At 41.6% G+C, this 19,783-nt stretch overlaps 1 protein-coding gene across 1 annotated transcript; it reads left to right on the top strand.

Moving 5' to 3' along the window:
* Positions 1–8,257: 8,257 nt before the first annotated feature.
* OR5BS1 (olfactory receptor family 5 subfamily BS member 1) lies at positions 8,258–19,525 on the top strand (the record flags this gene model as incomplete). The annotated part of the gene is given in 6 exon segments (XM_081250232.1): positions 8,258–8,397; positions 9,125–9,195; positions 16,586–16,708; positions 16,711–17,368; positions 19,362–19,455; positions 19,457–19,525. Coding segments are annotated over 6 exon segments (1,155 nt in total).
* Between the last annotated feature and the right edge of the window lie 258 nt (positions 19,526–19,783).

Below are 19,783 nucleotides of genomic sequence, written 5' to 3'. Positions count from 1 at the left end.
AAGAAATAGAAAATATGAACAGACCAATCACAAGCACTGAAATTGAAACTGTGATTTAAAATCTTCCAACAAACAAAAGCCCAGGACCAGATGGCTTCACAGGCGAATTCTATCAAACATTAACAGAAGAGCTAACACCTATCCTTCTCAAACTCTTCCAAAACATAGCAGAGGGAGGAACACTCCCAAACTCATTCTACGAGGACACCATCACCCTGATACCAAAACCAGACAAAGATGTCACGAAGAAAGAAAACTACAGGCCAATATCACTGATGAACATAGATGCAAAAATCCTCAACAAAATACTAGCAAACAGAATCCAACAACACATTAAAAGGATCATACGCCATGATCAAGTGGGGTTTATCCCAGGAATGCAAGGGTTCTTAAATATACACAAATCAATCAATGTGATACACCATATTAACAAATTGAAAGAGAAAAACCATATGATCATCTCAGTAGATGCAGAGAAAGCTTTCGACAAAATTTAACACCCATTTATGATAAAAAACCTGCAAAGTAGGCATAGAGAGAACTTTCCTCAACATAATAAAGGCCATATATGACAAACCCACAGCCAACATCGTCCTCAATGGTGAAAAACTGAAACCATTTCCACTAAGATCAGGAACAAGACAAGGTTGCCCACTCTCACCACTCTTATTCAACAATTCAACATAGTTTTGGAAGTTTTAGCCACAGCAATCAGAGAAAAAAAGGAAATAAAAGGAATCTAAATTGGAAAAGAAGAAGTAAAACTGTCACTGTTTGCAGATGACATGATACTCTACATAGAGAATCCTAAAGATGCTACCAGAAAACTACGAGAGCTAATCAATGAATTTGGTAAAGTAGCAGGATACAAAATTAATGCACAGAAATCTCTGGCATTCCTATACACTAATGATGAAAAATCTGAAAGAGAAATTAAGAAAACACTCCCATTTACCATTTCAACAAAAAGAATAAAATATCTAGGAATAAACCTACCTAAGGAGACAAAAGACCTGTATGCAGAAAATTATAAGACACTGATGAAAGAAATTAAAGATGATACAAATAGATGGAGAGATATACCATGTTCTTGGATTGGAAGAATCAACATTGTGAAAATGACTCTACTACCCAAAGCAATCTACAGATTCAATGCAATCCCTATCAAACTACCACTGGCATATTTCACAGAACTAGAACAAAACATTTCACAATTTGTATGGAAACACAAAAGACCCCAAATAGCCAAAGCAATCTTGAGAACAAAAAACGGAGCTGGAGGAATCAGGCTCCCTGGCTTCAGACTATACTACAAAGCTACAGTAATCAAGACAGTATGGTACTGGCACAAAAACAGAAATATAGACCAATGGAACAGGATAGAAAGCCCAGAGATAAACCCACGCACATATGGTCACTTTATCTTTGATAAAGGAGGCAAGAATATACAGTGGAGAAAACAGCCTCTTCAACAAATGGTGCTGGGAAAACTGGACAAGGACATGTAAAAGTATGAGATTAGATCACTCCCTAACACCATACACAAAAATAAGCTCAAAATGGATTAAAGACCTAAATGTAAGGCCAGAAACTATCAAACTCTTAGAGGAAAACATAGGCAGAACACTCTATGACATAAATCACAGCAAGATCCTTTTTGACCCACCTCCTAGAGAAATGAAAATAAAAACAAACATAAACAAATGGGACCTAATGAAACGTAAAAGCTTTTGCACAGCAAAGGAAACCATAAACAAGACCAAAAGACAACCCTCAGAATGGGAGAAAATATTTGCAAATGAAGCAACTGACAAAGGATTAATCTCCAAGATTTACAACCAGCTCATGCAGCTCAATAACAACAACAACAAAAAAAAACAGCCCAATCCAAAAATGGTCAGAAGACCTAAATAGACATTTCTCCAAAGAAGATATGCAGATTGCCAACACACACATGAAAGAATGCTCAACATCATTAATCATTAGAGAAATGCAAATCAAAAGTACAATGAGGTATCATCTCACACCGGTCAGAATGGCCATCAGCAAAAAATCTACAAACAATAAATGCTGGAGAGGGTGTGGAGAAAAGGGAACACTCTTGCACTGTTGGTGGGAATGTAAATTGATACAGCCACTATGGAGAACAGCATGGAGGTTCCTTAAAAAACTAAATAGAACTACCATACGACCCAGCAATCCCACTGCTGGGCATATACCCTTAGAAAACCATAATTCAAAAAGAGTCATGTACCAAAATGTTCATTGCAGCTCTATTTACAATAGCCAGCACATGGAAGCAACCTAAGTGTCCATCATCGATGAATGGATAAAAAAGATGTGGCACATATATACAATGGAATATTACTCAGCCATAAAAAGAAACGAAATTGAGATATTTGTAGTGAGGTGGATGGACCTTGAGTCTGTCATACAGAGTGAAGTAATTCAGAAAGAGAAAAACAAATACCGTATGCTAACACATATATATGGAATCTAAAAAAATAAAATGGTTCTGAAGAACCTACGGGCACGACAGGAATAAAGACGCAGATGTAGAGAATGGACTTGAGGACACGGGGAGGGGAAGGGTAAGCTGAGACGAAGTGAGAGAGTGGCATGGACATATATACACTACCAAATGTAAAACAGATAGCTACTGGGAAGCAGCCACATAGCACAGGGAGATCAGCTCAGCTCAGTGCTTTGTGACCACCTAGAAGGATAGGGAGGGCGGGAGGCAGACACAAGAGGGAGGGGATATGGGGATATATGTATACTTATAGCTGATTCACTTTGTAATACAGCAGAAACTAACACAACAATGTAAGGCAATTATACTCCAATAAAGATGTTAAAAAAAAAAGGATGCCTGGAGACCTAACTGTAATTTTCTTAAGTCCAAACATTTGTTGAGTTGAGGCAATTTTGTGAATTAAACATGAATTCAGACTTTCCTCACCTTTCAGGTAAAATACTATTTTCAAAAAGTAAAGTATATATATTTAGAGGAAAATATACATATGGAGACTTAGAAAAGACATAGAAAGAATAGTGCTCATATAATCTGTAATTTTCAACTTAATCTGTTTCATTATAAAATTTTTTTAAATGCTTTGCTGAAACGCTTTGGGGAGTTCAGGAGTTTGGGGGGGGGGGGGCATGAGTCACCCATTCTCCCTGCATGGCCCTGCAGTAAACTTTTCTCTGCTCCAAACTCTGACGTTTTGGTTTGTTTGGCCTCACTGTGCATCAGGCACACAAACCTGTGTTTGGTAACAGTTTTTCAAGGCAGAAATTGGAAAGTTGGGAATGTGTTGTCGCCCCATTAAGAGAAAATATTTAAAGTATCCCAATTATGCAAGAAAAGATACAGAATCCAAGTAGCCACTGTACAACAAACGTATTTTGGCAGCAACTGTGTAGTACTTGGCCACAGCTGTAACAAGTGCCTTAGGACATTGTCTGTCTTTTGCTGAACAAGCCTCAACTATATATACTCAGAGAGTTGAATATTTATGAGAGAAATTAATAGAAGCAATCACTCAAATGTCATCTCTAAATAGGGAATGGTGCAGATCCCAGTATTCCTAAAGGACTTTGTTGAAAGATTTAGAAACCTGGAATAGGAATATTAGGAGCACTATCAATGCATGTAATTTTTCTGGGCATAAGAGAAAGGTGCAGAGGTGGACAGGCAGTGGTTTGCCAGCTCTTGTCAAGCCAGATTTCACCCCCTTCCTTTCTCCCTCCCCCAACAATCATTTGAAAAATGAAAGGAATTTCTCTTTAAATCACCTCACTACCAAGTTATCACAGAGATGAAAGTGGAACATCCAGAGAAAGGCAACCAAGAGCCGAATGACAGAGAAATATTTGATACAGCCCAAACTACGATTTTTGGGAATTCAAAGCTTTACCTACAAAGTTAGTCCATCATTCTAGAAATCTCATGTTTTCTGAGTTATAAAGAATGTAGACACCTCACTCCTGATCATGTAGAACCAGCTTTATCTATCAACATTCCTTTCGAGAACTAGAAAAAGATAAATGAAATGCAAAAAGTATTTGTTTGAAAGTATTGGAAAGTCTAACAAGGCTGCCAGGAGTCAGAGAACAAGACCTCAGAGGGAAGAGAAGAGTACTGAGATGAGCTTCATATTCTGTATTAATTGTCTCCTCAAGGCCTTTGTCTGTGTGTAAGTGGTACATGTCCAAGAGACTGAGAAGCCTAGCAGAAACCGATAGCTAAGAGGCTGAGAACCTTAGCTGAGCTTTTGGCAGTTCATGGGTATATGGACACAAAACTTAAAATTCAGGGCTACCAAGGCAGGCAGGATTTGTTGGGTCAAGATCCCCAAAAGAAGCAAAATCTTTTAAGGTGAGCCCAACATTCTGCATCAATTTTCCCCATGAGATACGTAAATGCCGTATGTAGCACATGATAAAAGGGTAAAAAGCTGAACAGAAAGTAGAGTCTATGAGGCTGAGAAGCCAAGCAGATACAACTGTAGTTTGAAATTGGAGCTAAGGGTCCACCAAGAAGAGGTAAGTGGTAATTACCCCTTTAGCTAGAGCCATGGAAGGTCACAGAAGCACTATACCATAGGAGTAATACTGAACAAGAAATAGAACAGTCTTACAACAATTTGGAAACACAATTTTGAAACGGCTCAGTGTCAGATTGGATTAAGATGATTTGACTCTAAATGCCTGCACAAAGCAAAAGTCATCCTTTTCTGGACTGAGATGACATCAGCCAGAGTCTCAATTTCATTTCTAAAAATGTCAGGTATTCCTTAAGACGGGACCAAATGACCAAAAAAGGAAAATAAAAGACCATAGAACAGATCAACTGGAGATCTCAGATATTAGAGTTATCAGACATGCATTTTACTTTATTTCATTTTCATATTCATTCATCTATTTGTTCAATAAACATTTGCCTTTTTTCTAGCTTTATATAATTGACAAACAACATTGTGTGAGTTTAAAGCACACAGCAGGATGATTTGATATACATGTATATTGTGAAATAATTACCACAATAAGGTTAACACATCCATCGCCTCATGTAATTACCATTTTGTGTGTGTGTGTTGAGGACATTTAAGATCAACTCTCAGAAAATTTAAAGAATGTAATACAGTGTATTAACTGTACTAGATTAACTAGTCATCATGCTGTACATTAGATCCCCAGAACTTATTCTTCTTATAATTGGAAGTTTGTACCCTTTGACCAACATCTTCTCATTTCCCCCAACCCCTGGAAACCACCAATCTACTCTCCGTTTCTAAGAGTTCAGCTTTTTGAGATTCTACATATAAGTGAGATCATACAGTATTTGTCTTTCTTTCTGACTTATTTCACTTACCACACTGCCCTCTAGGTCCATCCATTTTGTCACAAATGGTAGGATTTCCTTCTTTCTATGGCTGAATAATATTCCATTGTATAGCTATACCTCATTTTCTTTATCCATTCATTCACTGGCATACACTTAGGTTGTTTCCATGTCTTGGCTATTGTGAATAACGCTGCAATGAACACAGTAATGCAGATATCTCTTCAAGATACTGATTTCACCTCCTTTGGATATATAGCCAGAAGTAGGATGCTGAATCATATGTCAGTCCTATTTTTCATTTTTTGAGGGCTCTCCCTACTGTTTTCTATAATGGCTGTACTAATTTACATTTCCAACAACAGTGCACAAGGGTTCCTTTTTCTCCACATCCTTGACAATACTCGTTATCTACTCAGACGTGCACTTTTAAATGAGTTTGATTAATGTGTTCAAGAAAATATGTGGCAAAATGGAGAATGTCTCTAGAGAACTGGATTCTATAAAATAGAACCAAAAGTAAACTCTAGAACTGAAAAATATAATAACCAAAATTAAGCAGATTAGAAACAGAAGAAGAGAAGATGAATAAAACTAGAATGTGGGTCAACAGAAAATATCCTGACTGAAAGACAGAGACCCAAAAAATGAGAAATACAGCATAAAATCATCAAAGTCTTATGGGAAATGGTAAGATCTAACATACGTATCTTTAGAGTCACAGAAAGGACAGACAGAATGGGACAGAGCAATATAATTTAATATGAAAATGTAGCTAAACAGAAGTTGAAAAATTGGAAAAGCGAAAAGGGAACATTATGGTAATACAGAGATAGTAATCACAGAGTTGGGGCTAAGGGAACAAAGAGAAGAGGTTGGATCATCAGCAACTGAAAGCCTGCAAGAGATTCTCCATGAGCTGGGACTCAGATCCTTAAACAGGGTGCTGCCCATCTGTGCTGCCATCTCAGGAGCTCAGAGAAGGGGTCTTATGAAGCTGGGAAGGGGAGCTTCCTTGTTCCTGCTATGGCTGAGAGGGCATGAGGACGCTAGTTCCAGGAGTGCTGAGAAAAAGCTGAAAGTGGAACCCCAGCTATTGCTGGGGTGATGCGAACAGAAACAGCAAGTAGTCTCCCTTTAGTGCCACAACCTAAGAGGAGTTGGATGTCAAAGAAGAAAATACTTTCCATATTCTGCACATCACAAAGCATAAGGGTGGGTTTAGAGATAAGAGAGAGTAGTTTCATAACCACTACGAACCTCGAGCAAGATAAATAGAAAAGAAAACAAATCTAGGCATTTATATTAAACCACTGAAAACCAAAGGCAAAAAGAAAAAATTTTAAACAGCCTGAGGCAAAAGACAAAATACCTTTAAACAGTACTGAGACAGGCTGGGACCTGGGACCTGGGACCCTTTGCCGCAGTGCTCGGACCTGGACAAAGTCTCCTCCAGCAACAGAGTACAAAGAAACTATAAGGGGCTGAAAATAACTGCAGGCACGTGCAGCTGGGGCAAAACAGAAAGACCAAAACCCAACTGCTACTTCTGAGGCGTCAGGAGCAAACACAGGGTACTACCCATGATCCCTGCACACAGCACCACCAAGGGAGTGGGCAGGCCACCTAAGCCACCCACTGGCCTGACCCACGGATCTGCCCCTACCCTCACCCCATTTAAGGGACCAGCTCGCCCTCAGTGAGCGAGCAAGGGCACCTGTTACTTGGTTTCACTCCCTCGTGCTGCAGCACGAGTCCCAATAAAGCCATGCCTGAATTTCTTGTCTGGCCTATTATCAATTTATATTGATTAAATAGTCTAAGAACCCAGGTCCATAACAGTACCACCTTTAGACACAGGCAACTGTGGTCCAGGCCTGGACTTCCGTTTTAGGGCTTGTTTGGCTTCCTTCCCACCCATCACTCTTCACACGGTGAGGGTCCTGCAGAGTCTAGCTGATACACCCACCCACAGTCAGCATACTCTGTATCTCCTACTTCAAAGAGCTGGACCTCAGAAATCCCTGCCCAAACAGCCTCAGGTTCATTTCCGGTTCTCACAACCCTCTTTCCACAGGAGTGTGCACACCAGGTGTGAGGAGTGTTCATGGAGCTCAACGGTGTGTGCTGAATTACGGAAGCATGCACTGACTTTCTCAGTTCATGAAAGACCCAATGGTGCGACAAAAAAGAGCCTTGGGTCAAGGACCTCCATTTGTACTTTTTACCCGGGAAATAAGTAAAGGCGAGCCTGCCTTCGAAGGAGCCAACTTTAGACTGAAATTGATTTCCCAACAGAAGTGATAGAAGCCTTAAGACTTATGGGTTAATATTCTGATAATGATGAAAGAAAATAAATGCAAACTAGAGTTCTATACATCAAAATGTACCTCAAAATGAAAGAAAATGTACCTCAAAAATGAAGGGAGAGCTGCTCTGCCTCCCCGCGCCCAGCAGGTGGGCCCAGGAGAGGCGAGAGAAGGCCCAGGCCTGGCGCGCGGGATGCCCTGTTTCACACCACCGTTTCCACATGTTGTTTGGCAGCAACAGACTGAGCCCGCTCCTCCAGATCAGGTGGCGGGTGACGAGGAGGGAGAGGACAGGGAGGCAGGCTGGAAGCTTAAAAGGCAGCCCACCCCAGGACCTCCGAGAGCATGCCTCTCCCGGTGGTCCCTCCGCAGGGCCAGCCGGCGCCCTGGCCTCTGCGCAGCCGACCAACTACGTGGGCCGGCTCCGCCCACCTGGTTACACCATAGCAACCGCGATGAAACAGCCTCTTCAAGCTGGTGGAGGGCTTCTTCGACCGCGGTCGGTGCTAAAGCCCATCATGGAAGACAAGCTGATGGCAGACGTCAACACCTGGGAGAGCAAGGAGCAGAAGCAGAACCGGTGCGTGGTATCCTGAGAATCATGGACCCCCGCAACCACGTGCTGATCCTGCCCTTCCCCATCCTGCCGACGGCGGCTCCCGGGAGATCCCTAAGAGCTACCGGGCCCAGAGTAGCCAGCATTGCACGCCCTGCAAAGGAAGGGTCCACTACTATGAAGATGTGAGTGGAGATGAAGTAAAAGCTTTGGCTTCGGGCTTCCCTGGTGGCGCAGTGGTTGAGAGTCCGCCTGCCGATGCAGGGGACACGGATTCGTGCCCCGGTCCCAGAGGATCCCACATGCCGCGGGGCGGCTGGGCCCGTGAGCCATGGCCGCTGAGCCTGCGTGTCCGGAGCCTGTGCTCCGCAACGGGAGAGGCCACAACAATGAGAGGCCCGCGTACCGGAAAAAAAAAAAAAAAAAAGTCTGTGCACACAAATATTTTAATCTCAGACTCAACGCACATTGTACCTGTTCCCTTTTCCCAAGCATAGGCTTGACCTGTGCTTTGGGGAAGGTGCAGTGGACCAGAGGGTTTTCCACTCTTCTGTTCCTTGTCCCACTCAACGCACTAGAAATAGAGACAAGTGGCCTTGTCTGTCTCTCGGACATCTTTTTCTGCTCCCACTTCTAAGCTGTAGATTCTCCACTGTTGGGGAAGAAAAAGAGATTAGGGTAAGAATGTTTACTCTACTGGGTGTGAATTTATCCTGTGTCTGTGAGGTATACCTGTTCAAACCCAGATACCTTCTGAGTGTCCATGTGATGCACCAGATACTCACACATTTTTAGAACACCAGCTCTTGGGTTGCAGTCCTCTCCTCTGTTGTCACTCTAACCCTACTTCACTTCCTGTGCCCTGCCATCTGTCTCTACTCCCCTCTCTGGCTCAGTTTTTCACTTATCCAGGCAGAGAAGGACATCGACCCATGAATATGAAGCTACTCTCTTCATCGTCTTCTTTTTCAGTATACAGTGCAGTATTTTTTTTCTTTAACATCTTTATTGGAGTATAATTGCTTTACAGTGTTGTGTTAGTTTCTGCTGTACAACAAAGTGAATCTGCTATATGTATACATATATCCCCATAGCCCCTCCCCTTGCCTCTCCCTCCCACCCTCCCTATCCCACCCCTCTAGGCGGTCACAAAGCACTGAGCTGATCTCCCTGTGCGATGCAGCTTCTTCCCACTAGCTACCTGTATATGTCAATGTTACTCTCTCGCTTCATCGCAGCTTACAATTCCCCCTCCCCGTGTCCTCAAGTCCATTCTCTACACCTGCATCTTTATTCCTGTCCTGCAAACTGGTTCATCTGTACCATTTTTCTAGGTTGCACATATATGTGTTAATATACGATATTTGTTTTCCTCTTTCTGACTTTCTTCACTCTGTATGACTGTCTCTAGATCCATCCACGTCTCTACAAATGACCCAATTTCATTCCTTTTTATGGCTGAGTAATATTCCATTGTATATATGTACCACATCTTCTTTATCCATTCCTCTGTCGATGGGCATTTAGGTTGCTTCCATGACCTGGCTATTGTAAATAGTGCTGCAATGAACATTGGGGTGCATGTGTCTTCTTGAATTATGGTTTTCTCTGGGTATATGCCCAGTAGTGGGATTGCTAGATCATATGGTAATTCAATTTTTAGTTTTTTAAGGAACCTCCATACTGTTCTCCATAGTGGCTGTATCAATTTACATTCCCACCAACAGTGCAAGAGTGTTCCCATTTCTCCACACCCTCTCCAGCATTTCTTTTTGTACATTTTCTAATGATGCCCATTCTAACTGCTGTAAGGTGATACCTCATTGTAGTTTTGATTTGCATTTCTCTAATTTCTCTAATAATTAGTGATGCTAAGCAGCTTTTCATGTGCTTCTTGGCCATCTGTATGTCTTCTTTGGAGAAATGTCCATTTAGGTCTTCTGCCCATTTTTGGATTGGGATGTTTGTTTTTTTAATATTGAGCTGCATGGGCTGTTTATATATTTTGGAGATTAATCCTTTGTCCGTTGATTCGTTTGCAAATATTTTCTCCCATTCTGAGGGTTGTCTTTTCTTCTTGTTTATGGTTTCCTTTGCTGTGTAAAAGCTTTTAAGCTTCATTAGGTCCCATTTGTTTATTTTTGTTTTTATTTTCATTTCTCTAGGAGGTGGGTCAAAAAGGATCTTGCTGTGATTTATGTCATAGAGTGTTCTGCCTATGTTTTCCACTGAGAGTTTGATAGTGTCTGGCTTTACATTTAGGTCTTTAATCCATTTTAAGCTTATTTTTGTGTATGATGTTAGGGAGTGTTCTAATTTCATTCTTTTACATGTAGCTGTCCAGTTTTCCCAGCACCACTAATTGAAGAGGCTGTCTTTTCTCCATCGTATATTCTTGCCTCCTTTATCAAAGATAAGATGACCATATGTGTGTGGGTTTATCTCTGGGCTTTCTCTCCTGTTCCATTGGTCTATACTTCTGTTTTTGTGCCAGTACCATACTGTCTTGATTACTGTAGCTTTGTAGTATAGTCTGAAGCCAGGGAGTCTGATTCTTCCAGCTCCATTTTTCTTTCTCAAGACTGCTTTGGCTATTCGGGGTCTTTTGTGTTTCCATACAAATTGTGAAATTTTTTGTTCTAGTTCTGTGGAAAATGCCAGTGGTAGTCTGATAGAGATTGCATTGAATCTATAGATTGCTTTGGGTAGTAGAGTCATTTTCACAATATTGATTCTTCCAAGTCAAGAACATGGTATATCTCTCCATCTGTTTGTATCATCTTTAATTTCTTTCATCAGTGTCATAGTTTTTGCATACAGGTCTTTTGTCTCCCTAGGTAGGTTTATTCCTAGATATTTTATTCTTTTTATTGCAGTGGTAAATGGGAATGTTTCCTTAATTTCTCTTTCAGATATTTCATCATTAGTGTATACGAATGCAAGAGATTTCTGTGCATTAATTTTATATCATGCTACTTTACCAAATTCATTGATTAGCTCCCGTAGTTTTCTGGTAGCATCTTTAGGATTCTCTATGTATAGTATCATGTCATCTGCAAACAGTAACAGTTTTTCTTCTTTTCCAATTTCTTTCCTTTTATCTCTTTTTCTTGTCTGATCGCCATGGCTAGGACTCCCAAAACAATGTTGAATAATAGTGGCAAGAGTGGACATTCTTGTCTTGTTCCTGATCTTAGAGGAAATGCTTTCAGTTTTTCACCATTGAGAGTGAAGTTTGCTGTGGTTTTGTCATATATGCCCTTTATTATGTTGAGGTAGGTTCCCTCTAAACTGTCTGGAGAGTTTTTATCATAAATCGGTGTTGAATTTTGTCAAAAGCTTTTTCTGCATCTATTGAGATGATCATATGGTTTTTTTCTTCAATTTGTTAATATGGTGTATCACATTGATTGATTTGCATATATTGGAGAACCCTTGCATCACTGTGTTAAATCCCACTTGATCATGGTGTATGATCCTTTTAATGTGTTGTTGGATTCTGTTTGCTAGTATTTTGTTGAGGATTTTTGCATGTATATGCATCAATAATATAGTAATATACAGTAATTTTCTTTTTTTGTAGTGTCTCTATCTGGTTTTGGTATCACAGTGATGGTGGCCTCATAGATTGAGTTTAGGAGTGTTCCTCCTCTGCAATTTTCTGGAAGACTTTGAGTAGGGTAGGCACTAGCTCTTCTCTAAATATTCAGTAGAATTCACCTGTGAAGCCATCTGATCCTGGACTTTTGCTTGTTGGAAGATTTTTAATCACAGTTTCAATTTCATTACTGATGATTGGTCTGATCATATTTTCTATTTCTTCCTTGTTCAGTTGGTCTGATCATATTTTCTATTTCTTCCTTGTTCAGTCTTTGAAGCTTATACCTTTCTAAGAATTTGTCCATCTTTCCAGGTTGTCCATTTCATTGGCATAGTTTTGCTTGTAGTAGTCTCTTAGGCTGCTTTGTATTTCTGTCGTGTCCGTTGTAACTTCTCCTTTTTCATTTCTATTTTTATTGTTTTGAGTCCTCTCCCTCTTTTACTTGATGAGTCTGGCTAAAGGTTTATCAACTTTGTTTACCTTCTCAAAGAACCAACTTTTAGTTTTATTGATCTTTGCTATTGTTTTTTTGTTTCTATTGCATTTATTTCTGCTGTGATCTTTATGATTTCTTTCCTTCTACTAACTTTGGGTTCTCTTTGTTCTTCTTTCTCTAGTTCCTTTAGGTGTAATGTTAGATTGTTTATCTGAGATTTTCCTGTTTCTTGAGTAGGCTTGTATTGCTATAAACTTCCCTCTTAGAACTGCTTTGGCTACATCCCATAGGTTTTGGATCGTGTTGTTTTCATTGTCATTTGTCTCTAGGTATTTTCTGATTTCCTCTTTATTTCTTCAGTGATCTCTTGGTTATTTAGTAACGTATTGTTTAGCCTCCATGTGTTTGTGTTTTTTACATTTTTTTCCCTGTAATTGATTTCTAATCTCATAGAGTTGTGGTCAGAAAGGATGCTTGATATGATTTCAATATTCTTAAATTTACCGTAGCTTGATTTGTGACCCAAGATGTGACCTCTCCTGGAGAATGTTCCATGTGCACTTGAGAAGAAAGTGTAATCTGCTGGTTTTGGATGGAATGTCCTATAAATATCAATTAAATCTATAGGGTCTATTGTGTCTTTTAAAACTTGTGTTTCCTTATTAATTTTCTGTCTGGATATTCTGATCATTGGTGTAAATGAGGTGTTAAAGTCTCCCACAATTATTGTGTTACTATCGATTTCCTCTTTTATATCAGTTAGCAGTTGCCTTATGTATCGAGGTGCTCCTATGTTGGGTGCATATATATTTATAATTGTTATATCCTCTTCTTGGATCAATCCCTTGATCATTATGTAGTGTCCTTCCTTGTCTCTTGTAACATTCTTTTTTTTTTTTTTTTGTCGTACGCGGGCCTCTCACTGTTGTGGCCCCTCCCATTGCGGAGCACAGGCTGGACGCACAGGCCCAGCAGCCATGGCCCACGGGCCCAACCGCTCCGCGGCATGTGGGATCTTCCCAGACCGGGGCACGAACCCGTGTCCCCTGCATCGGCAGGCGGACTCTCAACCACTGCGCCACCAGGGAAGCCCTCTTGTAACATTCTTTATTTTAAAGTCTATTTTATCTGATATGAGTATTGCTACTCCAGCTTTCTTTTGATCTCCATTTGTATGGAATATCTTTTTCCATACCCTCACTTTCAGTCTGTGTGTGTCCCTAGGTCTGAAATGGGTCTCTTGTAGACAGCATATATATGGGTCTTGTTTTTGTATCCATTCAGCGGTTGGAGCATTTAATCCATTCACGTTTAAGGTAATTATCGATATGTATGTTCCTATTACCATTTTCTTAATTGTTATGGGTTTGTTATAGTAGGTCCTTTTCTTCTCTTATGAGAGAAGAAAACGTTTCCCACTTAGAGACGTTCCTTTAGCATTTGTTGTAAAGCTGGTTTGTTGGTGTTGAATTCTCTTAGCTTTTGCTTGTCTGTCAAGCTTTTGATTTCTCCATTGAATCTGAATGAGATCCTTGCCAGGTAGAGTAACCTTGGTTGTACGTTCTTCCCTTTCATCACTTTAAGTATATTGTGCCACTCCCTTCTGGCTTCTAGAGTTTCTGCTGAGAAATCAGCTGTTAACCTTATGGGAGTTCCCTTGTATGTTATTTGTCATTTTTCCCTTGCTGCTTTCAATAATTTTTCTTTGTCTTTTATTTTTGTCAATTTGATTACTATGTGTATCAGTGTGTTTCTCCTTGGATTTATCTTTCTTGGGACTTTCTGAGCTTCTTGGACTTGGGTGGCTATTTCCTTTCCCATGTTAGGGGATTTTTCGACTATAATCTCTTCAAATACTTTCTCAGGTCCTTTCTCTCTCTCTTCTCCTTCTGGGACCCCTATAATGAAAATGTTGTTGTGTTTAATGTTGTCCCAGAGGTCTCTTAAGCTGTCTTCATTTCTTTTTTTTTTTTTTTTTTTTTTTCTTTTTGCGGTATGCGGGCCTCTCACTGCTGTGGCCTCTCCCGTTGCGGAGCACAGGCTCCGGACGCGCAGGCCCAGAGGCCATGGCTCACGGGCCCAGCCGCTCCGCGGCATATGGGATCCTCCCAGACCGGGGCACGAACCCGTATCCCCTGCATCGGCAGGCGGACTCTCAACCACTGCGCCACCAGGGAGGCCCTTCATTTCTTTTAATTCTTTTATCTTTATTCTGTTCCATGACAGTGAATTCCACCATTCTGTCTTCCAGGTCACTTATCCTTTCTTCTGCCTCGGTTATTCTGCTATTGATTCCTTCTAGTGTAGTTTCCATTTCAGTTATTGTATTGTTCCTCTCTGTTTATTCTTTAATTTTTCTAGGTGTTTGTTTGTTCTTTAATTCTTCTAGGTCTTTGTTAAACATTTCTGGCATCTTCTCGATCTTGACCTCCATTCTTTTTCCGAGGTCCTGGATCATCTTCACTGTCATTATTCTGAATTCTTTTTCTGCAAAGTTGCCTATCTCCACTTCATTTAGCTGTTTTTCTGGAGTTTTATCTTCTTCCCTCATCTGGTATATAGTCCTCTACATTTTCATTTTGTCTGTCTTTCTGTGAATGTGGTTTTTTTCCCACAGGCTGCAAGACTGTAGTTCCTCTTGCTTCTGCTGTCTGCCCTTTGGTGGATGAGGCTATCTAAGAAGCTTGTGCAAGCTTCCTAATGGGAGGGACTGGTGGTGGGTAGAGCTGGCTGTTGCTCTGCTAGGCAAAGCTCAGTAAAACTTTAATCCACTTGTCTGCTGATGGGTGGGACTGGGTTCCCTCCCCGTTGGTTGTTTGGCCTGAGGCAGCCCACCACTGGAGCCTACCCCACTCTATGGTGGGGCTAATTGCGGACTCTGGGAGGGCTCACGCCAAGGATTACTTCTGTTGCCAGTGTCCTTGTCCTCATGGTGAGCCACAGCCACCCACCACCTCTGCAGGAGACTCTCCAACTCTAGCAGGTAGGTCTGGTTCAGTCTCCTATGGGGTCACTGCTCCTTCCCCTGGGTCTTGATGCACACACTAGTTTGTGTGTGCCCTCCAAGAGTGAAGTCTCTGTTTCCCCCAGTCCTGTCAAAGTCCTGCAATCAATTCTCATTGGCCTTCAAAGTCTGATTCTCTAGGAATTCCTCCTCCTATTGCCAGAACCCCAGGTTGGGAAGCCTGACATGGGGCTCAGAACCTTCACTCCAGTGGGTGGACTTCTGTGGTATAAGTGTTCTCCAGTTTGTGAGTCACCCATCAAGCAGTTATGGGATTTGATTTTATTGTGATTGTGCCCCTCCTACCATCTCACTGTGGCTTCTCCTTTGTTTTTGAATGTGGGGTATCTTTTATGGTGAGTTCCAGTGTCTTCCTGTCGATGATTGTTCAGCAGTTAGCTGTGATTCCAGTGCTCTCGTAAGAAGGAGTGAACGCACATCCTTCTACTCCACCATCTTCCATAGCACCTTCAGCACAGTCTTCATGGACTCTCATGTTAAGTCCTGAGATTACAGTGCAAACAAGTGGACATTATAAATTCACAGAAATCCTGGAATGGGAAGCCCTTGGAGTAACTGATGTGCACAGCTCTCCCCTCCAATTTGAGGACATGCTCCTGCCTGGCTTCCATGAAGCCAGACTACTCATGTGCCACTTCTGCTTGGGTTGACACAGAAGGAGAGAAGATTTCCATTTAGTACCAGAGATACCCAAGGAAGATTGTCCCCCAACCTTTAGAATTTCTAAGCTGAAAAGAACTTTATAAACCATCTAGCTTTCCCAGATTGTTGTTTGTTTGTTTGTTTTTTAATGAGAAACCCAAGTGACTTATTCATGAACTTACAGTGACAGAGAAAGGTCTTGTGCCATCATCAGGTGTCACAATGCCTCTACCAATCATTCAAACATGCATCGTGGTCTATCAGCCAGATGGTCAGCCAAAATGTTTATTGCTTACTCACTATGCCAGTAAGCCTTCCTGTGGTTTGAACTCAGTTCCTTTTGGAACTGAAGAAGAGAACTTCTCAGTGCTCTGGAGTCTATTTCCAACTCCCTTCCTTTCCTTCTCCAGTCTGAATAATCTCTTTTCTCTTCTCCTTCCTTTCCAGGTTTGATTCTCTGCACTCTTCCTTCCCACTTCTCCACCTTAGGCAATAGATTATTGCCCTGAGTTGGGAAGGGTTGATGAGGTCTGACATGACAAGGTTGCCTCTGCTACATGATCTGTCCTGGGTCATCCCTACAGCTTTATTCATAATGCCTCATCCCCAGCCATGCTCTGGAACTCATAACACATTTGAGCATTCTTTTCTGTTCTTGTCCCTCTGAAGGGAAACTCAAATGTTCCGTGGAAGTTGGCAACATAACCACAGTCACTGCGTTTGTTCTCCTAGGACTACTCAACAACCCTCAGATCCAGGTAGTACTATTTGTAATATTACTGGTGATTTACAGGGTTCCCTCACAGGAAACCTGCTGATGCTGCTGGTGATCAGGACTGGTTGCCATCTCTGCACCCCCATGTACTTCTTCCTCAGTCACATCTCCTTCCTGGATGCTTTCTATTCCTCAATCATAGTTCCTAAGCTGCTAGAGAACCTTCTTTCCAAGTGGAAGGCTATAATCCTCCTTGAGTGTTTCACCCAGATCTCCTTGGTCGTATTTTCCGGGGCCACTGAAGCTTGCCTTCTTTCAGTCATGGCCTGTGACCAGTTCCAGGCCATGTGCCACCCAGTGCTGTATGTGGTGGCTATGAAGAAGGTGTGTACTGGCCTCATGGGAGCAACCTGGGCCATAGGAATGGGGATGGGCCTTGTTAACACCATCCTCCTTGCTCAGCATCACTTCTGTGGCCCCAACCTCATTCGCAGTTTTGCCTGCGAGCTTCCCCCAATGTTCGTGTTGGCCTGTTCTGAGCCCTACGTTAACATTGCCTCCATCCTGACCACCATGGTGGTCCTGGGCCTTGGTACCCTTGTCCTATTGCTGGGATCCTACACCCGTATCATGACAGCTGTGGGGATCAACTCTGCCACGGGTCAGAGCAAGATCTTCTCTACCTGCTCATCTCATTTTCTTGTGGTCACCATCCTTTATGGTTCAGGAGTTTTCAGGTATGTCATTGCTACACCTCTGGAAAGTAAATGTAGGGTATTTTTCACTCTAAAGTAACCTTGGTCTGTAGAACAGATCACTGCAAGGTAGCAGGAAAGAATTGTACTGGAATTCAGAAGGCCTGGGTTCTAGTTCTGGCTCTGCTGTGGACTAGATGTGTGAATTATTTTTTTTTTAAATCCATTTTCTTTCTGAGGGCCCAATTGTCTAACTCTAAAAATGAGCTTGTACAAGGAGTAAAGATTTTCATACTTTCATTAACCTATGATTTGGCAGTCCTCAGAAGGAAATCAGAGAGCCTTTGGTAGACTTTTATTCAGGGTTAGACAAAAAAATAAAACACATCATCCTTGAAACAGATGCCATTTCTCTTTCCTACTGGAAGATGATGTCTCCAAAGCTTATTTGTGCTGTAAATATTTATTAGGCACCTACTATACAACAACATCTGTACACAATCAAGCTCAATTTTAGTATGTGTCACACCACAAGATAAATATTATTAACCTCACTTTCAGATATTAACCTGAGTTTCAGGAGTAACCAGGTACTTTCTCAAAGTTCCCAGAACAAGCTAAGAATGGAGCCATAATGTAAACCAAGTCTCACTGACTTGAAACCTCATGCTCTTTTCTTTTTTTTTTTTTTTTTTGGCAGTACGCGGGCCTCTCACTGTTGTGGCCTCTCCCATTGCGGAGCACAGGCTCTGGACGTGCAGGCTCAGCGGCCATGGCTCACAGGCCTAGCCGCTCCGCGGCATGTGGGATCTTCCTGGACCGGGGCACGAACCCGTGTCCTCTGCATCGGCAGGCAGACTCTCAACCACTGCGCCACCAGGGAAGCCCTCATGCTCTTTTCTACCATGTTTCTCTCAAACATAAACAGCTCTAGTTGATGAGTCCTTGATTACCAGGAAACAATAACTAATGGTCTGTGTTCTCTACTAGTGAACTGGAGATGGATTTGCACAAATTGCTCTATACTTTTTTCACCTGCTTGTTACTTGAAGTGAAGTCGGGGGTGGGAAAGGATAAGGAATTGTCCAGGAGAGCTCACCTGAGCCTGTGGACAAATCTCTTCAGCTCTCCTTGTCTCTGTTTCCTCTTTTCCATAAGGGGATGATAAGATTTCTCCCACCTACTTCACAGAAATGTTAGGAGGGATAAATTAAAAGCTAAAAAATGACAGTAAAATGAATATCTTTTTAACCAAGCACACCAGAACCCACAAAGAATGTTCCAATGATAATAGCACAATTGCAACAACAACAAAAAAAAAATTTAATGCTTCTTTGGGAAATACTCCCAGTGACACTTAACAAGATGCATCCAAAAATTTAATCTTATTATTTTGGATTCACATCTTGTGCTAAACAAATTTTTATCTTTCACTTTATTTACAAAGCTTGGTTTCTTTTCTAAGCCAAAGAAAAATGCATCTAAAAGGACAAATGTTTATTCCACTAAGCATTATAAAAATAATGTGCTGTGATTCTGGGGTAATTCCCAGAGCCATAAATGTTAGGGAGAATGACAGCATTATTGGACTAGCCTACAGTTTTATAAGGAACAATCATCACAAGGTGGGAACATATAGTTGTATATATAGGGAAAAGAAGAGAAAAAAATCCTCATATTATCATCATAACTATTAAGGAAAGACACTTTAAAAAGTATGAAGTGCTACAGAAATGTATGAAATTGTTTTCAGTTCTGACCTGTAGCACTTGATATACTGCAGAACCTCCTTTTTCCTCGGGGCAGCTCCTGTAATGTTTTGTGTAAGATCACTCATGTATGGAGGCATTTGAAGGCAGAAATGACGGACTTCTCACTGATAATTCAGTCATTTCTAGATGTTTCTACCATTAGTGGTTGGTTTAGCTCTGAGGACACTTTTTGCAGAGTCTGGGGTGGGATGGACTGTGGCTGCCAACAGCATTGTGACCACTGTCCTGAGCTCAGTTTACTCCTTTGTTCAATTCCTTTCAAGGTACATGACTCCAGCTTCCGACTCAGCCCTGGAGCAAGTGCTGTCAGTGCAGTACAGTGTGGTGACCCTGCTGCTAAAGCACCTTATCTACAGTTCTGAAGAACCAGGAGGGGAAGGAAGCTCTGGGGAGGTTACTGGGCAGGAATCCCAGGCTTACCTTCTAAGTCAGGCTCTACTGATTCCTTATAATAGGAGGAAAAGTTATGGGAAGGAAGAGGAGACAGAAAGAGCTATCACCACTAAGCTATCTTAGCATGAATTCTTGTCCAAAACAGAAGCCTTAGTTCCTCTGACTCCAATGCCCTCCCCCAGTCAAACGAGATGGGCAAACCTCCACAGAACTGATGGCACCCATCCACAGGGAACCCAGTCACTACACAAGAAAATCATCTCAAAAACAGTATGGAGGATCTTCAAGAAAC

The sequence above is a fragment of the Mesoplodon bidens genome (genome assembly GCF_964165515.1).
Source record: "Mesoplodon bidens genome assembly, chromosome: 11".
In the NCBI taxonomy this organism is placed as follows: Eukaryota; Metazoa; Chordata; class Mammalia; order Artiodactyla; family Ziphiidae; genus Mesoplodon; species Mesoplodon bidens.
Note: the sequence above shows the minus strand (reverse complement) of the source record. Positions and strands in the feature narration are given on the sequence as shown.